Source organism: Xiphophorus maculatus, chromosome 3, assembly GCF_002775205.1.
Source record: "Xiphophorus maculatus strain JP 163 A chromosome 3, X_maculatus-5.0-male, whole genome shotgun sequence".
Lineage (NCBI taxonomy): Eukaryota > Metazoa > Chordata > Actinopteri > Cyprinodontiformes > Poeciliidae > Xiphophorus > Xiphophorus maculatus.
Window position 1 is genome coordinate 23,709,976 of NC_036445.1, and position 21,381 is coordinate 23,731,356.

At 38.6% G+C, this 21,381-nt stretch overlaps 2 protein-coding genes across 3 annotated transcripts; both read left to right on the forward strand.

Moving 5' to 3' along the window:
- The first annotated feature begins 1,731 nt into the window (after window positions 1-1,731).
- On the forward strand, window positions 1,732-16,084 carry washc5 (WASH complex subunit 5). Of its 2 annotated transcripts, XM_023331159.1 has the most exons (30): window positions 1,732-1,773; window positions 2,569-2,618; window positions 2,777-3,015; window positions 3,136-3,281; window positions 3,813-3,897; window positions 4,042-4,142; window positions 4,455-4,647; window positions 5,660-5,812; window positions 5,917-6,030; window positions 6,260-6,431; window positions 6,876-7,003; window positions 7,279-7,408; window positions 7,606-7,718; window positions 8,574-8,740; window positions 9,052-9,127; window positions 9,264-9,374; window positions 10,205-10,345; window positions 11,257-11,337; window positions 11,414-11,515; window positions 11,755-11,934; window positions 12,088-12,212; window positions 12,948-13,110; window positions 13,212-13,314; window positions 13,394-13,473; window positions 13,583-13,686; window positions 14,280-14,409; window positions 14,500-14,596; window positions 15,088-15,241; window positions 15,342-15,429; window positions 15,635-16,084. In XM_023331159.1, exons 3-30 carry the CDS (start codon window positions 2,830-2,832, stop codon window positions 15,689-15,691), a joined length of 3,480 nt encoding a protein of 1,159 aa, XP_023186927.1. In that variant the 5' UTR covers window positions 1,732-1,773; window positions 2,569-2,618; window positions 2,777-2,829; the 3' UTR covers window positions 15,692-16,084. The 2 variants fall into 2 exon arrangements, with proteins under 2 accessions (XP_023186927.1, XP_005799048.1); XM_005798991.2 differs by lacking the exon at window positions 2,569-2,618 and having other exon boundaries at window positions 1,733-1,773.
- A 57-nt stretch (window positions 16,085-16,141) lies between these two features.
- On the forward strand, window positions 16,142-21,356 carry nsmce2 (NSE2/MMS21 homolog, SMC5-SMC6 complex SUMO ligase). The gene is made up of 6 exons (XM_005798992.3): window positions 16,142-16,508; window positions 17,579-17,691; window positions 17,980-18,133; window positions 19,569-19,660; window positions 19,968-20,074; window positions 21,083-21,356. The coding sequence occupies exons 1-6, from the start codon at window positions 16,394-16,396 to the stop codon at window positions 21,192-21,194; spliced, it is 693 nt and encodes a 230-aa protein (XP_005799049.1). The 5' UTR covers window positions 16,142-16,393; the 3' UTR covers window positions 21,195-21,356.
- The last annotated feature ends 25 nt before the right edge of the window (window positions 21,357-21,381 follow it).

Sequence of the window (21,381 nt, forward strand, 5' to 3'; positions counted from 1 at the left end):
CACTGCTTAAAGGAAGTGCCAGCCACTGTGCTGAACATATTGGCAATAAAACACCAGTTCAATCTAAAGTTGAAGGAAACGCCACCGCCTGTTCGTGCTCATCCACGCTCATCCACGTATGACATCAATACAGCCACGCTAGATGCAGGTGGGGAAATTAACCAAAACTGAATAATCCAAACATTTTCTGAATGGGGAAAAGTCCACTTTCCTAATGCATGGACGACTTGTCAGGTGGAAGACAGATGGTTTCACACTTCTGCCCTGTGGTTTTATCTCTCAGACAGCAGGTTAGTTTAATTTCTGCTCGGGCTGGATCCCTGTAAATCACTGCATCCCTGTGGAGCCACATATCCAAGTTCACAAACCCCTTTGACTGATGGACGGAAGCAGAAGCGAGACAAGCTGAGGATGCAGTGGATCTCTGTCTCCACCTAGAGGAGTGTGCGCTCACGTCACCCTTTGCTCTTCATTCCCAGTGATTACCCTGCATCTCCAAAGGATGAGGCGTCCAAAAGAGAGAAAGAAAACGAGTGAAAAATGGAAAGAAAATGGAGAAAAAAAAAAGACATTGAAAATTTAAATATTGTTGTTCAACACATCCTCATACAACAAAACCACAGAGCTGCAGTAATGTCTAGTTTGATGCTGTTGTATAAATTGTAAAAATGTCTACTAGCAAATGCAGCAGGACTGATAACTGTTTAAATAAGCAGCCTAATGAAAGAAGTGATTGAGCAAACATATTTTCTTATGGCACAGTAACCATGGTAATGTCTAGTTTCAAGTGTCCAAATAAAATCACTCTCAGTTAATTGTTGCCATTCAGGGTAAAAATAGTGTAAGGTGCAGATTTTTAATTTGAAACATTTTCATCAAAAATAATATGATGCGTATTTTGAAGCAAACCCATGTTTATCTAAATAAAGTACATGATTTACAGCTTGAAGAAAGAACTACAGTAGTTGTATTTGTCTTAAACCAATGTACAATATACCATAAGTAAACAATTAAAATATTAAATGATTTTAGAAGCATAAAAGCAAACAAAAGTACTCTTATTTTTAATTTTGTTTGTTTGTGCGTATGTTTAAAATGTTTCAAGATGTACATGCTTAACTTCTGCTGTTTTTGGAACAATTATTTACCAAATAATACGCTTTTAGAACATTAGGAGCACATTTAAAAAAAATCTAGGTTATGTTTTTATACGGCAAAGTTTTGTTGCTTCCTTTACTCGTTTTATGTTGGTTCTTCCTTAGCTTAAAACACATGACGTTTGCCTAATGAAAGAACAGATTTTTTTCTTTTTTTTTCTTTCGAAAAATTTTATTGTTACTGTAAACATTTAAAAACATTACATTGTTGCAATTATTCAGAATTTTTTTTTAAAAAAAGAAAGAACAGATATTGCTATATAATCAGTCACGTGTGTAGTAATACAAAGCATCAAGGAGAATTTATGTTGTATTCTACTTTCTCATGTAGTGTTTCATTTATGGGTGGAATATTTTAACCAAAAATTGAATTCAGCATTGAGCCATAATATTAGGACTCAGCCTTAGTCATCAGTTAGATTTGTTCCAAACGGATTAATAATATTTGAGAGCAAAAACAGAAAATACAATTTACATAATACAATTTTAAATACAGTGAAAGGGTACCAGATGCTTCCCGCCCACCTCCTGCGAGCTCCGTGAGGAGAATTCAACGCACCCAGCAACACAGTCATGTGACTGGTCATGAGGAAGTAAACAGGGCAGCTGCAAAGGGGTAAGACATTTTAGCCAGATTCTTAACGCTTACATATTTGTCACCACATTTCAGCCTTCAATTCAACAAAGGCTCGTCAGACATAAAATAAATACACATTTTTATGTATTTATACTTCGCCTACCGTACCGCTAGTGATTAAAGGCACTACTGAAGCTAAAGGCTAAAGGCTAGTAGTAACAGATGATGGAAAAGCGTTAAATAAAGTAAACACGTTTCTTAAAATATCAATCCTTCACGTGTATCAGTTCTTGTTAAAACGCCTTGGGTCTACGTGGGTGTGTGCGCTAATGTTGAAAGCAGTTTTCTTAAAATAACACCATAATTATGCGTTGTGCATTGGTCCTTATAAATTAATACATAGCTGTTGTACTGATGTGCTGATTTTGAAAAGAGACAGAGTTGTACTATTTTGCATGTTCATAAATTTGTTCGAGTCAACTCATAATTGGCTGACGTTTTTGTCAGACGTCAATCTAATTTTATTTAAGCACATTTCAAAAGAAGAAACTCCTTGTATGAAACAAGTTACAACAAAGGGACTAGCATGAAAGCAACAATCACACCAAACAAATGCTAAGTAAAGAGATATTTATTGTTAGAAAACTGGAATAAATGTCATATAAAATGTAAATATGCAAAACACACTCCTAAACTTTGCTAAGAAAGCATGAGAGACGGATATAAACAGTGTAAACCATTAAATTACTAGGTGCTAAAAGATGTGTGCTAACCATGGAATAAAGTAATATAAATCATAACATTTCTCTTTATTCGTGATACATTTTTATATAGCTGTAAAAACCAGACTCTACATCCACCAAGAGCTGCAAAACACAAAAGAGGTATAGTAATAGTAATTCTTTAAAAATTTGTTAAGGTTATATGAATTTATTCAAAATGTTTTTCATCGATATCCTGCACTAGTAATCAGTCAGGACAATATAACCTGATCAAAAAGTCTTAAACAGTTAAAAAAAAACCCAAATTTTTTCCCTTGTAGAAATATCTGGAACGTTTGCAACAAAAGAAAGGCCCCTGCTCTCTCCAGCCACGATGGTGGACTTCCTAGCAGACAATAACCTGTGTGGCCAGGCAATTCTCCGGATAGTCTCCAGAGGAAACGCCATTATTGCAGAGCTCCTGCGTCTTTCTGACTTCATCCCCGCAGTGTTTAGGATGAAAGACAAAAGTGATCAGCAAAAATATGGAGACATTATCTGTGACTTCAGCTACTTCAAGGTACGAAACAAATAATTTAACTTAGCTGTATGAAGTCGCTTTAAGGCCTCGGCTTGATCTACGTTGTCAGTAAGACAGAATGATTGCTTGTATTTGTATGATGTGTAATTCTTTCTTCAGGGACCTGAGTATTATGAGGGGAAGCTGGAGGCCAAACCAGACCTACAGGACCTAGATGAAGAGTTCAGAGAGAATAACATCGAGATTCTGTCGAGGTTCTATTTGGCTTTTGAGAGTGTCCACAAATACATAGTGGATCTCAACAGGTACTTCATTTTTATTTTTTATTTTTTTCCAGATGTATTTGGAGAAATTAATAGAGGCATTACTTCACTTGTAGAGTTTCAAGTGTATGTGTAATATTTTGAGTTAAGAAATGAACTGTAAACTGTATCTTCAGTTGATTATTTCACCTCGAAATAAGAATATTTTGGATTTTTGCCAACTTGTAGCCCATTTCACACCAAGGCGTTGGAGTTTTGGCGTCCATGTTGTACATCAGCTTACTCCTCTGCATAGAAAAGAATTCTCATGAATTATAAAGATTACAAGTCTTCACAAATAAAGGAGAACTAGTAGTGCACATCACCTTGAACACACCATCCCCACAGTGAACCATGGTGGCACCATCATTCACTCCACTGAAAAATTTGAATCCCATTTGTTCTTTTCTTTCCACTTCGTCATTAGACTTAATTCTGCTTTGGTCTATTACATTACGGGAATTTACTTTAATAGTTTGCGTAAACACTTTTGCAAGGCTCTGCATGTATCCTTATAATGCTGTATCTCTCCAGATACTTGGATGACCTCCATGAGGGCATTTACATCCAGCAGACTTTGGAAACTGTGCTCCTAAATGAGGATGGGAAACAGCTCCTTGTAAGAGACCGTGATGCTTCCTATTTGGCTTCCTTTGCCGTTAGATGCAAGCTAGCATAGCTGACTGTGCTCTGTCTAGTTCTCACATCAAAGTAGAGTGTTTTGATTTGGTTTAACCTTTACATCTTTTTAATGCCCACCCAGTGCGAGGCTCTCTACCTGTACGGAGTCATGTTGCTGGTTATCGACCAGAAAATTGAAGGAGATGTCCGGGAGAGGATGCTCGTCTCCTATTACAGATACAGGTGAGAGAGTGTGACTCACACAGCGCCCCCGCCGATGAACCCCCCGCGGAGATGCAACATTCTCCCAGTGAGTCACACTTACGGTGACTCGGTGTAATCCTGCTCGCAGCAGAAGCTGAGTCACTCACTTGGCTCATGCAACGGTTATCCCCCTACAGCGGTTTCTCAGATAAAAACAAAACAAAACAAAAAAAAAACACAGGCATGCCGTATTGAAGCTACACCGTTATGTGTAGAATATTTTGACAAAAACATCTAAGTGCATTACTGCCACAATGTCTGGTTTGACCGAGACCGGGTTTGCTGCTTTAGTGCCGCCCGCTCCTCTGCCGACTCCAACTTGGACGACATCTGCAAGCTCCTGCGCAGCACCGGCTTCTCCGCCCAGCCTGGAGCCAAACGGCCGGCCAACTACCCGGAGAGCTACTTCCAGAGGGTTCCCATCAGCAGCACTTTCATTAGCATGGTTATTGGGAGGCTGCGCTCAGATGACATCTACAACCAAGTGAGTAAACGCATCATAAAGCATATATTGAGTGTATAAGAGAGAGTATGCTGTAGATCTGATGAGACTTTAACCTAAGGTTTTGATTGTAGCCACGTGTTAGTGGAATTAATCAAATTTTTGGTTTTCTAAGAATTTATTTTTGGAAAATCTGGATTTTTTTTTTCTTTTTTTACCAATGCACTCCTTTGATTTCCATAATTCAGAGTGATATTGGCGTGCCCAAGCCCGCCATCTTGTTTGACAAGAGTGTTTTATAGCCTTTATTTATTTGGAGTTTGAAGTCAGGTCAACTCTATGATGCAATATTAGAGCCAGGCTAAGATTATTTTGTAATTATTAGAATAAAGTTATAATAGTACTAGAATACAGTAGTAATATTATCAGAATAAAGTTGTAATTTTATGAAAATGCCTACATGAAAAATATCAAATAAAAATGAGGAATGTTGAGCATCTTGTGAAGTTATACTCTGGTATAAGTTTTACAGATGATACTTAATACTTAAAATGATACTTAATCTTTTAGCACATCATCATCAAATTATTATCAGTAGCAGGACTTTGAAGCATTTATGCAAATGATCGTCTATTTTGGAGAAAGATCTATACAACTGAGCTGGTCACATCAGACAGTGATAACTAAACTATTTTTTCATTAGAACGACTTTTTTTTGTGCAATTTTTAGACTTTTTTTTCCTGGTAAAATTGTGTCTTTTTGTTCTACTAATATACCTACATTCTTGTAACTAAACAAAAATACTCTTAGCCTGGCTACAATTGTCTGTCATACAAATCCACAGAAGGGATTGAAATAAAAACCACATGTTGAAATATATTCAATAATTTCTTTTTTTTTTTTTTTATAAAAGAAAGCAAGCAAAAAGAAATTCGATTGAAATTGTAAATCGGACCTGGTATGAAAAAACTTGAGATTTCATTTTTAAGCCATATCGCCCAGCTCTGTGTTCTTCACCCGATCCATGACTGTGTGTGTCCTTCTGTCCCTCAGGTGTCCGCCTACCCTCTACCGGAGCATCGCAGCACGGCGCTGGCCAACCAGGCCGCCATGCTTTACGTCTGCCTGTTCTTCAGCCCCTCCATACTGCACACCCAGCAGGCCAAGATGAGGGAGATAGTAGATAAGTACTTCCCTGATAACTGGGTGAGATCTCATTTTCTGATTTTAACATGAGGAGTATTTTTGTTTTTTTTGTTTATAAACTCAACGTTACGTGCCAGTTTGATGTTGTGAATATTATGTTGTAGGTCATCAGCATCTACATGGGGATCACGGTGAACCTGGTGGAGGCCTGGGAACCGTACAAAGCTGCCAAGACGGCTCTGAACTACACCCTGGACTCGGCGAACGTCAAAGAGCAGGTGTTAAAAACTTCATTTATTCACAGTACTCTGTTTGGGAATGTACGGAAAGTGGGTTGGGTGTCACTTTAAGAAACGGGCAGTCAAAAGACTTAACATAATCAAACCTATTACTTTAGTAAAGATGCCAGATGCTCCATTGTCCTGGAAGCATTGCCGTTCATCGTAACAGCCACTGCTTTGGACAAATAAATAAATCTACTTCTTTCACTTCCATCACTGGTTGTAGGGCTCCCGCTATGCAGCCAGTATGGAGAGCCTGAGGCCGCAGGTGCAGCAGCTCTTAAAGGAAGGTTTCCTCAGAGAGGAGCTCATCTTGGACAACATTCCCAAACTACTGAACTGTCTGAGAGACTGCAACGTTGCCATCCGCTGGCTGATGCTGCACTCTGCAGAGTCGGGTGAGCATATCGAACAGGTGTTTCTGGAGCGAAGGAAGTCAAAGAGTTTTCTGTTGTTAAAAGAAGTAAATCAGTTGTGCTTGATGTTTTATTTGAGTTATTTAGCAGATTTGAATGAGTAAAAACATCAGTCTGTACTTGTCCAAATGCTGACAGAGACTTGCTTTAAGAGACTCGCAGCTACTTTTGTAGCCAAAATGGAACTTACAAGGTACTGATTCAGGGGAAATGCAAATGTATACCACACTTGAAATTTCTTTCTTTTGACTTTAAAGCTATACACCATTTCTTTGCTGGTCTGCCACCCAAAATCTCAGTGTATCGCTTTAACCTGACGAAATGTGAAAAAGTTCAAACGGTCCAAATACTTCTTTAATTCACTGTATGGGAAAAGTTTATGCAAAACAAAACAAAAAAAAAAAACGGGCATGTTTTGTCTTGCAGCCTATGATTTGAACAACAAGCGGCTGCGTCAGATCAAAGATCAAGTGCTCAACGACTCCAAGTACAACCCCAGGATCCTGTTTCAGCTCCTGCTCGACACTGCTCAGTTTGAGTTCACACTCAAAGAGGTGAGCGGAAACTCGGCATAAAATTATTATTATTTTTTCTCCTTTTAAGTATATTAACATTAAAACATCCTGCATTTAATTAAGAACAAAAGTTTGGAACTAGATTTCTCAGTCATTTGTGTTAGTCGTGTCTGTCCCTGTTAGCTCTGAGCTTACGGTGGAGGTAGCATAAGGGATGGCCAGTTTATCACAATGCAAATTTAATATTCTAATTACACATAAGGCCTGTCTAATCCGTCTTGATCGGCGAACCATCTGCGCGGTCCCTCTTCCAGATGTTCAAGCAGATGCTGTTAGAGAAGCAGATCAAATGGGAGAGCTACAAGACAGAGGGAGCTGAGAGAATGACCGAACTGGCCGAAGTCTTCTCCGGGGTCAAGCCTCTCACCAGGGTGGAGAAGAACGGTGAGTTAGGAAGTGGTTTTCGCTTCATATGGATGGCGAGGCCACTGATTGTTAGTGTTGGATCAGAAAAGCTCCAACTTTTAAAGACAATAATGTTGCTGCTGGGGAGGTTTGGTGGTAAAAAATGCCAGACGTAGCATAAATGGAGGCAAATTATTTAATCTGTGTGTTGCGCAATCCTCTGCTAACCTTCACAGAGAATTTACAAGCGTGGTTCAGGGAAATCTCAAAGCAGATCGAGTCTTTGAACTATGAGGACTCCACAGCTGCTGGGAGGAAGACGGTGCAGCTGATCCAGGCTCTTGTTGAGGTGAGGAGGATATTTATATTTCACCAAGGCGTTACATCTCCAGATTAGATCAATTCCGACATCATTGTGTTATTACTCAAAAGTACGTTGTTTTTTTTTTAGCAATAGCTTCTTTAGCGATAAGACAGATAACTTAAAACAGAAACTGTTTGTTTTTTTTACCACAAGGTTTGGTTGTAAAATGAATCATAATAACAGAATCAAATAATTAACAGTCATAAGAATGAAAACAAAATTCTTAACAATCCTGTCGAGCTATCAAAATGCTTTTTGGTCTTCACAGTACATTCTGGGTTTGGGAAACACTACACATTGCCATAAACACCATCTTCACCATGATGCATGATGGTGGCAGCAGACAGAGAAGTGGTCCAATGACAAAGAAAAAAACAAAGAAAGAAGGAAAAGGAAGAGAAAATTAAGTAAGAAAAGGGAAAAAACAAAGAAAGGAAGATAGGACAACAAATTAACTGTGTCAAGATGGGAGAGGGTGTTTAGAACATATTCTCACAGACTTATTGCTGTTATTTTAGCCAAAGGCTGCTAAATACTGACCTATATCAGGGGATTTTTTATGTAGTAACTTACTTTCGGATTTTTACTCATTACTCATTGGTTGACATTAGTTTTCACTATGAGTTTTTTTTTTTTCGACCATTCATTAAAGGGTGAAACATTCAGACAGTGTTCATATCTTCAATAGATATTAGAGGCTAATAAAATACATGTGAAAATACATTTTTACAACAGGGGAAATAAAAAGAAGCCATAAAACTGCCACAATACTCCTCTGTTTGTAGTATTTTGTCTTTCAGTCTTTCAAATAATTAGCTTTTTTTTTTTTTCTGAGTCCAGGTCCAGGAGTTTCACCAGCTGGAGTCCAACTTGCAGGTGTGTCAGTTTTTGGCCGACACCAGGAAGTTCCTGCACCAAATGATCCGCACCATCAACATCAAGGAGGAGGTTCTGATCACCATGCAGATAGTTGGAGATCTTTCCTACGCGTGGCAGATAATTGACAGGTACTTACTGATAACGCATTGTAAGGCAACACGCACAGTATTAGTAAATCAACAAATAAATAATTATGATGAGAAAAGTTGTCTTTTTAATTTAATTATTTTGTCCAGCATGGATATTTTGTATTTCTAGGTTGTCTGAATAAAGCCAAGAACATCAGTAACCATTCCGGCTTAACTTTCCTTATCATAAATTGTCCTAAAAAGCCACCGAGCTCCAATAATTTAGATTTTTGGGCTTATTTGTGCTCTTACTTTTGTCTGCGTGTGGCAGTTTTTCTTGCTCTTCTCCTGACTTTCGTTTTCTTTGGCAGCTTTACATCTATTATGCAGGAGAGCATCAGAGTCAACCCATCCATGGTCACAAAGCTCAGAGCCACATTTCTGAAGGTGAGGACCGTTTGTACGTCAGCCACATACAGGCGCTCAAACATCGGATAACGAGCACGGATAAATGATCCGCGCCGTTGTCCTGAGTTGTGCATGGTGGAAAATGATCATCTTGTGCGTTCGTGTGTGTGCTCAGCTGGCTTCCGCGTTGGATCTGCCGTTGCTGCGCATCAACCAGGCCAACAGCGCCGACCTGCTGAGTGTCTCCCAGTTCTACTCTGGAGAGTTGGTGGCTTACGTTAGAAAGGTACCTAGCGATGCAGTAACTTGCAGAAGTCTTCAGACCATTTAAACTCTTTCAAATTTGATTTATTTTGCGATTTTGCATGTATTTGTTTGGGATTTTTTTGTGCCACAAAAAGAAATGAGGCACTGTTTTTAACACTTTTTACAAATGAAATAGTGAAAAGTATTTTGTATTCAGCTTTGTATCCGTAGCGACTGAAATGTGTGGCAATTCTCCTTTAGAAAATAATTCTCAGTCAATCGGATTGGATCGAGAGGATCTGCTAACATCTTTTTAAAATCGTATCAATGATTCTCAATTAGTTCATTTTCACATATCGTTATGCTTCGATAAAGCATTTCATAGCTTTATCTAGACTGAGATTAAGTTCAGTGGATTCTGTTTATTTATTTTGGTGATTGGTAGAGGCAACTGATTGCATTGGATTTCACCTTAGAGGTATTAGAGTTAAATGTGCCACTTTCTTTTAGTTTGATTTACAAGTAATGCTGCAAACCATCTATTGTTTTTTTTGCACTTTGCAAATTTTGTGTCAGCTTGTGTTGGTCTATGAGGTAAAATCCAAATAAAACACCCAGAGATTTGCGGTTTGCTGAGTAATAAAATCTGGGAGCACTTTAGGGATTTCAATACTTTTTCAAAAAAAATGCCTTTCACATGCTTCACATTAGGGATCATGGAATCACTACGTGTGCAATTAGTCATTGAATTATTATTGTTTCTTGAAACTTCTGGTTGACAGCTTGCCAAAATAGTAAACTTTTCCCTACAACGTAGTGCACTTCATAGCAAACGACATTAATGTTCTGCTTCTGCTCTGGTTGCTGTAGGTGCTTCAGATTATCCCAGAGAGCATGTTCACCTCTCTGGCCAAAATCATCAAACTTCAGATCCACAATATCATGGAAGTGCCCACGCGGCTGGATAAAGACAAGCTGAAGGACTACTCCCAACTAGGAGCCCGTTACGAAGTAAAGCAACCACCGCGGTTCAGTCTCACTCCTCCTCTAGTGCTCACTGCATGCCAATGAAGTGGAAGAAAACGCCTTTGATCCGGCATTAAATTAAGGAGATAGATAAGAGGCCCTTATGATGCTCTGTTTTGATGTTGATTCATCTGCTGGGTGGGATTCGGAGGGGTGGGGTGGGGGAGTGTCGTGATTGCTGGCGTTTCGGAACATTTTTCAGTTCCCACTCGCAGCTTTTGATGTAAAGAACAAATTAAACGGGAGGGCTTTGTGTGGAAACGGATTGCGGCGGTAGAGTTACTTGAATTGCTTTTAATTAGAAAGCGAACGGCAGAGGTCGCGGCTTTCGTTTGTGAAATGGCTTCAAATGAAATGTGATTTCAGTGGGTAATATAAATGGGTCCTTGCAAATAAAAACAAGATAGTAAATGCTAATACAACTTAGGTCAAATGTCTCAATGATGGTTATAGTAGAACGATTCTGTCTCACACTGGCCTGATTTGAGTGTGTAGATGTGTCAAACTTAAGGCCCGGGGACCAAATCTGGCCCACCGCAGCTTTTTATGTGGCCCTTTAGACTTTAGAGGGCCACATAAAACTAACTTTCAAGATAGAAGTTGTGTGCTTAAATATTATTTTTATTAGTCAAAGCTGCTTTTATCTGTTTGCTACTGAATTACATTAATGTGAAAATATGTTCAATACTATTTAAGAAGTACTCATTGAATGCCGAGACAGCTATTTGTTAATATTTTAACAGTTTCTTAATGGGTTTCATCAATACATTCTGCCACATTCAGCCCATTGAGAGCATTCATGGTCTTGATACGGCCCAGAATGAAAATGACTCTGACATCCCTGGTTTAGCAAATTACTCCTGCCTCAAACATCTCTCTTCTTAATGCCATTCCAGGTGGCAAAACTCACCCATGACATCTCTATCTTCACTGAAGGCATCTTGATGATGAAGACCACCTTAGTGGGAATCATCAAAGTAAATGTTTCCCAACTCAGTTTCCACAAAGTACAGTTTGTATAACTGGTGGCATTAACGTGTGGTGTTATTTTAGGTGGATCCCAAGCAGCTTTTGGAAGATGGCATCAGGAAGGAGCTGGTGAAGAGGGTGGCGTATGCGTTGCACAAAGGCTTAACCTTCAGCCCCAAGGCTAAGGTGAGACATCAAATCTGTTTTTTGCTGATAGCAACGTGGCTCGGAGCCTTTGGCAGTCTTCAGTTCAGATTACATCGATAGTCAGAAGTGATGATCGTTCTCCGGAATGCTAGCCAGAAACAGATTACATGCGAAATATTCTTTCTTCTGGTTTAAATCTCAATGAAGACATGTTTTAGTCATTTTGCCGCCTTGCAAAGGTAAGCGCGAGATGTTACTGAATACGAATACTTTCACAGCCCAGCGAACTGATGCCGAAGTTGAAGGACATGGCGGCCACCATGGATGGCTTCTACAGGTCCTTTGAGTACATCCAGGACTACGTCAGCATTTATGGCCTTAAAATCTGGCAAGAGGAAGTTTCTCGCATCATCAACTACAATGTGGAGCAGGAATGCAACAGTTTCCTCAGGACTAAGGTCAGGCTTAACACAGAATGAAGCCTGTGAAACCCCATGGAAGATTTATTAACAAATATTTATCTCCCTTCTAGTTAGAGTGGTTGTTGGCTATTCATTTTGTTATTAATTGTCACATTAATGGATTTATTTATTTTTTTTGCTGCCATGCAGATCCAGGACTGGCAGAGTGTCTATCAGTCCACACACATCCCCATTCCAAAATTCCCATCTGTGGATGAGTCAGCCACCTTCATCGGTCGTCTTTGTAGAGAGATCCTACGAATCACCGATCCAAAGTAGGTCACAATAGGAAGTTAAAGAGATTCTGATTACAAAACTTCCACAATTACTTTCCATATTCACTGGCTTCATGGTTGGAGATGTCTAAAAAGTCTGAAAATAAATTCAGCTTTTGTTTAGAATAATCCCACACTGAACATTCAATGAAAATACAACCTTCAATTTGAAGGTTTGATTGAGAGTTAATTGTTTTGACTAAATTCACAGGTCCTGAGCATATCTGGTACCCCTATTGTTCATAAAAGCAACTTGAATTACTTACGAGGATCTAGAAACTAGGTTACGTCCAGACCTGAGGGTTCCCTTTAATGCTTTGTTTTCTACAGGTCACAAGTTTTCTATGGGTTTTAGGTCTGAAAACTGAAATAGCAGAAAAAAGCTCAGTCTTAATAGGAGCTTGTTTTATGTCAATAATCCCTTAATATTGATGAAAAGGTTCCAGTTCCACTGGCAGATTATTTCACTCATAACTAGTACTTTTTCATAAATTTTAAAGAATGATGTACTTACAGTAAACTCCAAAATCTTGTGGAAAAGTCACTTGTAATGCAGTCTTGTCTTATTTCAAGTGTACTAAAATATAGTAAGATTTGCCCCCTAAATAAATGTACTAATAGTAAATGTTGGATTTTTTCTAAAATAGGATAATGATACTGGGAGAACAGTAAACATAGTACTCTTTATTTTTACTGTATATGTCCACCTGACATCTACCAAACATTTTTTTATAGGGTGACATGTTACATCGACCAGCTGAACACCTGGTACGACTTGAAGAGCCACCAGGAAGTGACCAACAACAGGTTGTTCTCTGAGATCCAGAGCACCCTGGGCACATTTGGTCTTAACGGACTCGACCGACTGCTCTGCTTCATGATCGTCAGGGAACTTCAGGTATTCAAATTCACATCCCAGAGCCTTCTTACGAATTCACTGAAACCCTCCGCTCACATAGGCTTACTAATGTTCATTCTCTAACCTGATTGTATCTTCAGAACTTCCTGACAATGCTCCAGAAAACCATTCTTAAGGACAAAGCAGTGGTGGATGTTTTCAAAACTGTGCTAGCTGCTGTCAACCCAGTACAAGGCATTGTGGGTAGGTGTTTACTCAGAAAAATGTACAATCTGTCAGACTTTTTTTTGTACATCTTCCTTATTGGTTTTTGTTTCAATAGCTAATGCCAGCAAACTCTATGCAAGTGCTGTGGCCAAATCACAAAAGATCTGGGGTGCATATCTGGAATCCATTATGAAGGTAGCAACTTCCTGTTAACTGAGGAGTGAATGGAAAATAAGAGGCACTGTCAACTTTCTGTCAAAAACTCAGTGCTTTTAAATGATGTTAAGTGTCTGAATTGTTGTAGGTCGGCCAGATGCAGATTCTCCGGCAGCAGATTGCAAATGAGCTGAACTACTCCTGCAAGTTTGACTCCAAGCACCTGGCAGCTGCTCTGGAAAATCTCAACAAGTACGTCTGTTCTCACCACCAAGCAGAGAATATTTTAATCGTGTCTCAGCACTAAAATGGCTTTCCTGATGCCAGTGCTTGAAAGTAAGGATTCATTTCAAAATATACATACAGTATTAATGCAGATAGGGCTGAAACAATTAGTTGGAATAGTTGCGATTAATGGATTATTTGAATAGGTGACTAGTTTACTCAAAAAAACTTTAACATATTCAGATCAGTAATAAAGCCAAAACTATAAAAAATATGTATACATTATGTGTTTAAGATAAAAACACCTTTGTAAATAGGTTTAAAGAGTTTTAGCTTCATCTGGTTTAGATTTTCTAAAGAAATCCTCTGTTACTGCGTTTTAGGCAATTAAATGTTTATTATCTTTTTAAATGGGTAGCTGAATTACTCATTTAAATGACTAAAAAAATGTTTATTTGCATCTTTTAATGAATTTCTAAAACTGGCTTGAGTTGTGATAAATTAAAAAAAAAATCTGTAGAATGTGCCATTTTTTAAATCTGGTCAGTCAACATTTATGTTGGATATAAATGGAACGTCAGAGAATGTTTCTCAATATGAATATGCTTGTATCTCACCAGGTCTCTGCTAGCAGACATTGAGGCCCACTACCAAGACCCAACCCTGCCCTATCCTAAAGAAGAGAACACTCTTCTGTACGAGATCACTGCCTACCTGGAGGCCGCTGGCATTCATAACCCACTCAATAAGGTTTGCAAGAACAAAGGTTTCACTTACAAATCAGTGATTTTGCTATTTTCAAGAGTCTCATTTTGCCTTATTGGTTTGCATCTTCTACAGATATACATCACAACAAAGCGTCTTCCGTACTTCCCCATCATCAACTTCCTGTTTGTTGTGGCTCAGCTGCCTAAGCTTCAGTACAACAAGAACCAGGGTACCTTCTTGTGCAGTTTTAGTGTTTTATTCTTTTAGAGACAATGTGGTACAAAAGTGCTCATAGTATTTTAACTTATTCACTAGCTTCTGTTTTAACCACAAACTCCAATGTATGTTTCGGTTGTTGGGGGCGTGTCGCTACAGCAGTGAGATTTTTGTAAAATAGCTTAAGTGCAGTCAGATTGGATGGAGAGCATTTGTGAAGAGCAAGTTTCACTTCCTGCCACACATTTTCAACTGGATTTAGGTAAGGAAGAGGTCGACTGAATGAAAGTGTGGGCCACACTTTTTAGAATTTTCTAATAAAGAAATGTGTAAAACCATATATACTTTTCTTTTTACATCTTATTAGTGGCCTATTTTGTTTTAGTTCATCACATAAAGTCTCAGTAAAATACTTTGTAGTTTGTGGTTGGAACATCACAAAAACATAAAAAAGTATGTTGACTTTTCGGCTTTTTGACTGACTTCCTGACTCATTTCTTAAAGGAATGAGCTGCAGGAAAGCTACAGACCCAGTTGACTGGCCACCACTAGTACTCGGGATGCTCACGCTCCTCAAGCAGTTCCACTCCAGATACACGCAGCAGTTCCTGGCTCTCATCGGTCAGTTCATCCGATCTATCATGGAGCAGTGCACAAGGTAACAAAACGGCAGAAGACTTTGATTTTTAGGGTAGTTTCTGGTTGTTTCTTCGAACTTCATAACTGCACATTTCGGTTTCTGTTGTATTCCACAACAGTCAGAAAATCCCAGACATGCCTTCAGATGTGGTGGGAGCGCTGATGTTCCTCGAAGACTATGTGAAGTACACGAAACTCTCACGCAAGGTAGGGCAACAATCAGTTTATCTTACACATCCGAAAACGCGGTAAGGATCTGTAAATGTTAAAAAGACGTATAATTTTAAATCAGTATATATATATGTGTTTCACAATGCTTGTCTGTAATGTAGTAAGCAGTCGAGTCTAAAACATTTGACTGTTTATTTGTGCGATGGTAACATCTGTCTCCTCTTTCCTCTGTATTCTAAAGGTGGTCGAAGCTCACGTGCCCAGTTTTATTTTTGATGAGTTCAGAACAGTACTGTGAAGATCTGGCTATGTCATTTCATCTTAAGATCCCCCCACTTGCTGCCTGGGGATTTTCCTCCATTTTTGTGTTGTTGCTTGGAAAAAGTACAAGTGGTATACATATCAACAACAATTTTTCAGTAAGATACTGTACTTTTCCTTTCCTGAAATATAGACCTTTTTAATACATTTTTTATATGTCATATCAGGAGAATTAAAGGTGTTATAATAATGCCTTATGAATGTAAGCCGCCTCTGGTAGTTTACTTGCATTTCATGTGTTAAACTAATACAATATGCACTAATTTTGAGTTGTACCACAAAGCTAATGTGGATTACCTTAATGTACTAATAATTTGTGCCATTGTTTACTGAAATTTGCCAATAAAAAGGATTCTTGATGATCTCCAAATTAGTTTTTTTTTGTTGTTGTTTACATCTGATTTTTATGTGATTCTCTTATTTTGAAAATAATTTACCCGGAAATGAAACGTTAGCCGCTTAAGAAGGGGTTCTTCATCCGTGTTATCGTCATTTGGCTTAAATGTGTGTTTTCTGAAAACGTTTAAAAAATTAAACACGGAAAGACGCTGTTTCTAAACTGAATGAAATAACTTTGCGGCTAGCTGTGTTAGCCGTAGCAGGTTGCCGCGGACGTTAGCAGGCTAGGCTAACCGGAAGTCGCCTCTGTTGTCACCAAAGACAAACGTTGCAGTTGAGGATGTCTCTGAAGGCTGTGGACGGAATACTGTCCAGCTTGAAGTCATGTCAGACAGACCTCGGGACAGGGATGGACATCGTGACAGATATTGCTATGGACCTAGCGGAAACTCAGGGTAAATATCACAGACTCTTTGTGATAATTTTTTTTTTGGTACAGTAACAGTTTTCTCCGGCGTGTTTTTGTTCTTGTGCTGCTTTTAATCAACATATTTATTGCAAGGGATGGAATGTTTTATTATTATTTTTTTTTTTTTTTAAAAAGACGTTTTTCAACTATAATAATGAAACTGATACATGTTCATATACTATTACTATTACAAAAATGAAAATCCTCTGATCTTCTCCCCAAAACTTATGATTGTGTATTAGGAGGATCCAGATGTAACATTCACCTTTTGATGTCAAACCTATATGTTTGCAGACTATAATCAATATTTTTTGAGGAAAGTTTAACCAAGCAGTATATACAGTACAGACCAAAAGTTTGGACACACCTTCTCATTGAATTCAATGAGAAGGTGTGTCCAAACTTTTGGTCTGTATATATTCTGTGATTCTTTATTACATTATTTTTTCCACAAGCATTATATGAATACCTTAATATTTCGACTAGCAGCATTTTTATTATCTTGGTGATTATGGGACAACAAAAACTTAGTCGAAATAATAACTTTGATATTTTGACTTAGTGAAGTCAACAGTTGTGACAATAAAATAAGCTCAGTCTTACTGACTTCTTGTCTCATTGACAAAATGTGATAATAAAATTGGGAGCCCATCAAAGAGTTTTGAGATGCATAACTCATCATCATGTATACGTTTGTATAATTTTATCTCTTATCATGACTGAGTGTAAACCGGCGGAGAAAATTAGCTTTGTGCACAGCTTTGGAGCTGTTAATAATACTAACATTCAATAAGATCACTTTAAACTTTTGTATTTGGCTATCAAAATGATCTGGAATTTAAATCAGATTAAAAATGTTACAAATATTGAAATAGAAACTTTAACTAAATGTGTTTTCTGACTGCCAAATTGAAAACAAGCTACTAATTCATTTGTGTCTTATCAGGGATTTAAGACGCTTGATCTCTGTGTACAATTATTATCAGATAACATTTTCTTACTTAAATAAAGCAGTTTAATAATTCCCTGTGTGTCTCTGTGTGTGTTTTGCTCAAGATGAAGACATGAACCCTGGCATCAAAGAGATGGAGGCCATGATTCTGGAGTGTGCGAAGCTGGACAGCGAGATAAACTACTTTGTTGATATTGTACAGCAAGCCACAGCTGAGGTGAATCACAATGTGTCACAATCAGAATCATCCAAGTGGAAAGCACTTCAGCACTTCTTTTAATTCACCAAGATCAAACATAAGAGGGATTATGGAGAAGAAGACTTTAATTAACGAAAAGTACAAAGTAAATGTTTGATTCCTGAATACATCATTGGAGCTTCTTTTTTTGGCATTTCTTTTCCTTGATATTTTCACATGTAATAAATTATGTTGAAGCTTTAGATCAATTACATGAAGCTTCTTTTCCAGTTTAATAAGCTGACTGACATGTGTTTCTATCTGTAGGTCACTCCCCAGCATCCAGAGGCCATGTTCAGCCTGTCTGCCAAAGTGAAGGAGCAGTTTGCAGAGAGAATCGCTCAACTCTCCAACGCTGACCTGAACAATCACCAGAAAGTGGCTGCATTCAAGGAGAGCATCAAGAACTCTCTGCAAGAAGGTTAGACTTTGTGATTCTATTGGTCAGGTATTGATGTATATACAAAGTATTTACACCCCTTGAACCTTTCTGCCACTGTCTCGTATTAAAAGCACAAAATTCTGCGTGTTTTAGTTGGGATTTTATGTTGGTTAAGAGCAGGGGTGGGCACTCCTGGTCCTCGAGGGCCTGTGTCCTGCAACTTTTAGATGCATCTCTTCTTCAACACACCTGAGTCAAATAATGAGGTCGTTAACAGGACTCTGGAGAACTTGACTGCACTTAGGAGGAGATTCAGCTGTTGGATTCAGGTGTGTTGGACCAGGGAGACATCTAAGAGTTGCAGGACACCGGCCCTCGAGGACCAGGAGTGCCCACCCCTGGTTAAGAGTATGGCACCTACCAAGACATCGCTTTTTTAAACTGAGGGTTTTTTTCTTTTTTGGCCTACATGCAAAGTGCTGTTTGTGCTGAAAAACTAATTGTACATCCCCTTAAACACATCATCCCCAAGGGAAAACATGAGAGTGGCAGCAGCATTCTGTGGGTGTGCCTCTCTACAGGAGGGACAGCGAAGGTAGTCGGAGTTAGAGGAAACTTGGGTGGAGCTGAACAGCAGAACGATCCAAAACATACATTCAGTGGTGTTTGCTGCTCCCAGATTCTCTCCATCCAATCTGACTGAGCTTCAGCTATTCTGCAAAGAAGGTTGGACAGACCTGTCACTTTGTAGGTGTGCAAAAGTGCGAGAAAGACACCCAATGACTTGCAGCTGCAACTTTAACAAAAGATAGTACATACATGAGGGTAATATGACTCAGGTATATAGAGGGATTTTTAGCTTTTATTTGTTTTTTACCATATGGAAAATGGGACTGAAACTAACAATTCTTTTAGTAATCCATTATTCTTTTTCTATTTGACCCACATGAAAGTAACACTATCACATTAGAGGATGGAACATACGGTATTTACAAAGTGTTTTTTTTTTTTTATCTTAAATGCAAAAAAGAAAAAAAATTGTACAGTTTTGGTTTAATTATCTTTCTGAGTTAGTATGTCTTTCAGCAAATAGGTTTTTATGAGTGTGTATAATCCAGTCAGTGATTAATCGATTACTAAACTAGTTGATGATTATTTCAATAACCGATTAATCACGATTCATTTGATCAATCGTTTCAGCCCCAATAGAAAATGTAACTGCAATCCCGTGTTTGTGATAAATGTTTCATGGGAAACTTACAGACTTTGTGCAAGGGGATTTATTTTGGAGCAAAGCGTTGAATCCATCACCGCTGAAGTGCTTCCTCCTGGCATAATCTGTAAGGCTAATCCTGCCCAAGCACGCCTCTTTTGCATACTGGGTATCCTCCAGTCGTCCTGTTGATGTTCCAGTTCATCATCACCGACTCGCTGTGATTGGACACAAGCTGCGTGCATGTTGTGCTTTCTTTAGCCGACCAGGATTCCGCAGAGGGCATAGAGGAACTCGACGAGGACATCGCCGTCACCCAGAGCCAGGTCAACTTCACCTGCCCACTCACACAGGTAAATCATTCCTGGAAGCTTTAACACTTTCTTTCTGGACTTCCCATTAGAAATCACTCACACTTTCCAGTTTCAGCAACTGAATGTTGTTGTTTTCTTTCTTTCTTTCTTTCTTTCTTTCTTTCTTTCTTTCTTTCTTTCTTTCTTTCTTTCTTTCTTTCTTTCTTTCTTTCTTTCTTTCTTTCTTTCTTTCTTTCTTTCTTTCTTTCTTTCTTTCTTTCTTTCTTTCTTTCTTTCTTTCTTCCTTCGTTCTAATAAGTTTTGTTACTCAAAGCAACCTGCCTGCTGTGTTTTATCTGCATTCAAGGTGGAGATGGTGAACCCAATGAAGAATAAGAAGTGCAACCACCACTACGATGAGGAAGCCATACTGAGTCTGATCAAAACGAAGCAGAGCCAGAAGAAGATGTGCCGGTAAGACACTCTCCCTGCGAGGACGCTTAGAGAGTCGAGTCAGGTTCAGCGCCGGTAAACAACTCGGCAGGTTGGCATGGGACCAGCAGCAGGCTGCCTTTAATTGCTTAAAAAAAACAAAGAAAAAACACGGATTCCTCATTGTAGCGCTTTGATGTTGGAGTCGAGCTAAATGTGGAGCTCTGATAAAATCCCAAAGAAAATCTTCCATTCTCCATTCTTAAGTTTTTGATGTGGCCTTTAATGAAATTCTCACTAAACACTAAATAAGTCGTGCTGCTGCAGGATCATCTCAGTAAATAAGAGTGATATTGAAAAGAGCAAATCTCAGAGTGACTCAATCAGAAAGTGATGAAAGATTGATGAAAGTAGTTATTATAAGCTCGAAACCTAGATTATTGCAAAGTTTGAATGTCGTAAATGAACAATAAAATAATTTTTAATACAGAAATGTTGGCATACTGAACCTGGTTGGGCCTCTTTTTGCATGATTTCCTGCATGAGTGCAGAGAGACATGGAGGAGAGCAGCCTGTTACTCTGCTGAGAAAGTCCAACTTTCTTTATGTTCTTCCTTTCTTTCCCGAAACTCTTCAATGAGCTTTGCTTCACAATCCCCTCCAGGCTGCAATTATCACTCTTCTGCTTGCGCACATTTTTCTATCACACTTTTTCCTTCCACTCAATTTTCTGTTAGTATTCTTAGATGAAACACACTCCCAGTTTTATTAGCAGAGATGAACCAAAATGAATGTTCAAAATAAGTTTCCTTGTGACACGAGTCTATGTAATTTATGACTTTCATTTCTTGAATAAAGTTACTGAAATATCCAAACTGTTTAATGCTCTTCTATTTTACAAAGATGCACCCGCATACGAGGTAGGTTTGCACTCGGTTATCCGACAGAACGTGTTGGAAAACAATTCTCCAGTCGATATACAGAGAGCTTCTTGTGCGTTTAAAGTTGCTTTCCGTTTGAACGCCTCAACATGTGGTGTGTGTCCTCCAGGTGTCCTGTGGTTGGCTGTGGAAACGGAGACGTCAAAGAGTCCGACCTCATTCCTGACCAGATGCTGAGGAGGAAAATCCAGAACCAAAAGCGTCAAAGCAACAAGACATGATGCTCTGCTTTGTGTTTCTGTAACCTGGTGCTTTAGAGCAGGAATTGTTGGTAATATTTTCGGGCTTTTTTTTTTCTTCTAGCGGATGGTTGATGTTCTGACATTTCATTGCTTGTAAATGAAAGCTTCATATATTTTCTAAATAAACGATATTAGCTAAAATGACTTATTTTTTTTCACCTGACGC

Excerpts from the sequence above, each read along its gene's own strand:
- nsmce2 (XM_005798992.3), top strand. The coding sequence starts at position 16,394 with ATGTCTCTGAAGGCTGTGGACGGAATACTGTCCAGCTTGAAGTCATGT. Across the intron at positions 16,509-17,578 it reads GGACCTAGCGGAAACTCAGG|ATGAAGACATGAACCCTGGC; the intron begins GTAAATATCACA and ends GTTTTGCTCAAG. Across the intron at positions 20,075-21,082 it reads AGCCAGAAGAAGATGTGCCG|GTGTCCTGTGGTTGGCTGTG; the intron begins GTAAGACACTCT and ends TGTGTCCTCCAG.
- washc5 (XM_023331159.1), top strand. The coding sequence starts at position 2,830 with ATGGTGGACTTCCTAGCAGACAATAACCTGTGTGGCCAGGCAATTCTC. Across the intron at positions 3,282-3,812 it reads TACATAGTGGATCTCAACAG|ATACTTGGATGACCTCCATG; the intron begins GTACTTCATTTT and ends GTATCTCTCCAG. Across the intron at positions 10,346-11,256 it reads AACTAGGAGCCCGTTACGAA|GTGGCAAAACTCACCCATGA; the intron begins GTAAAGCAACCA and ends ATGCCATTCCAG.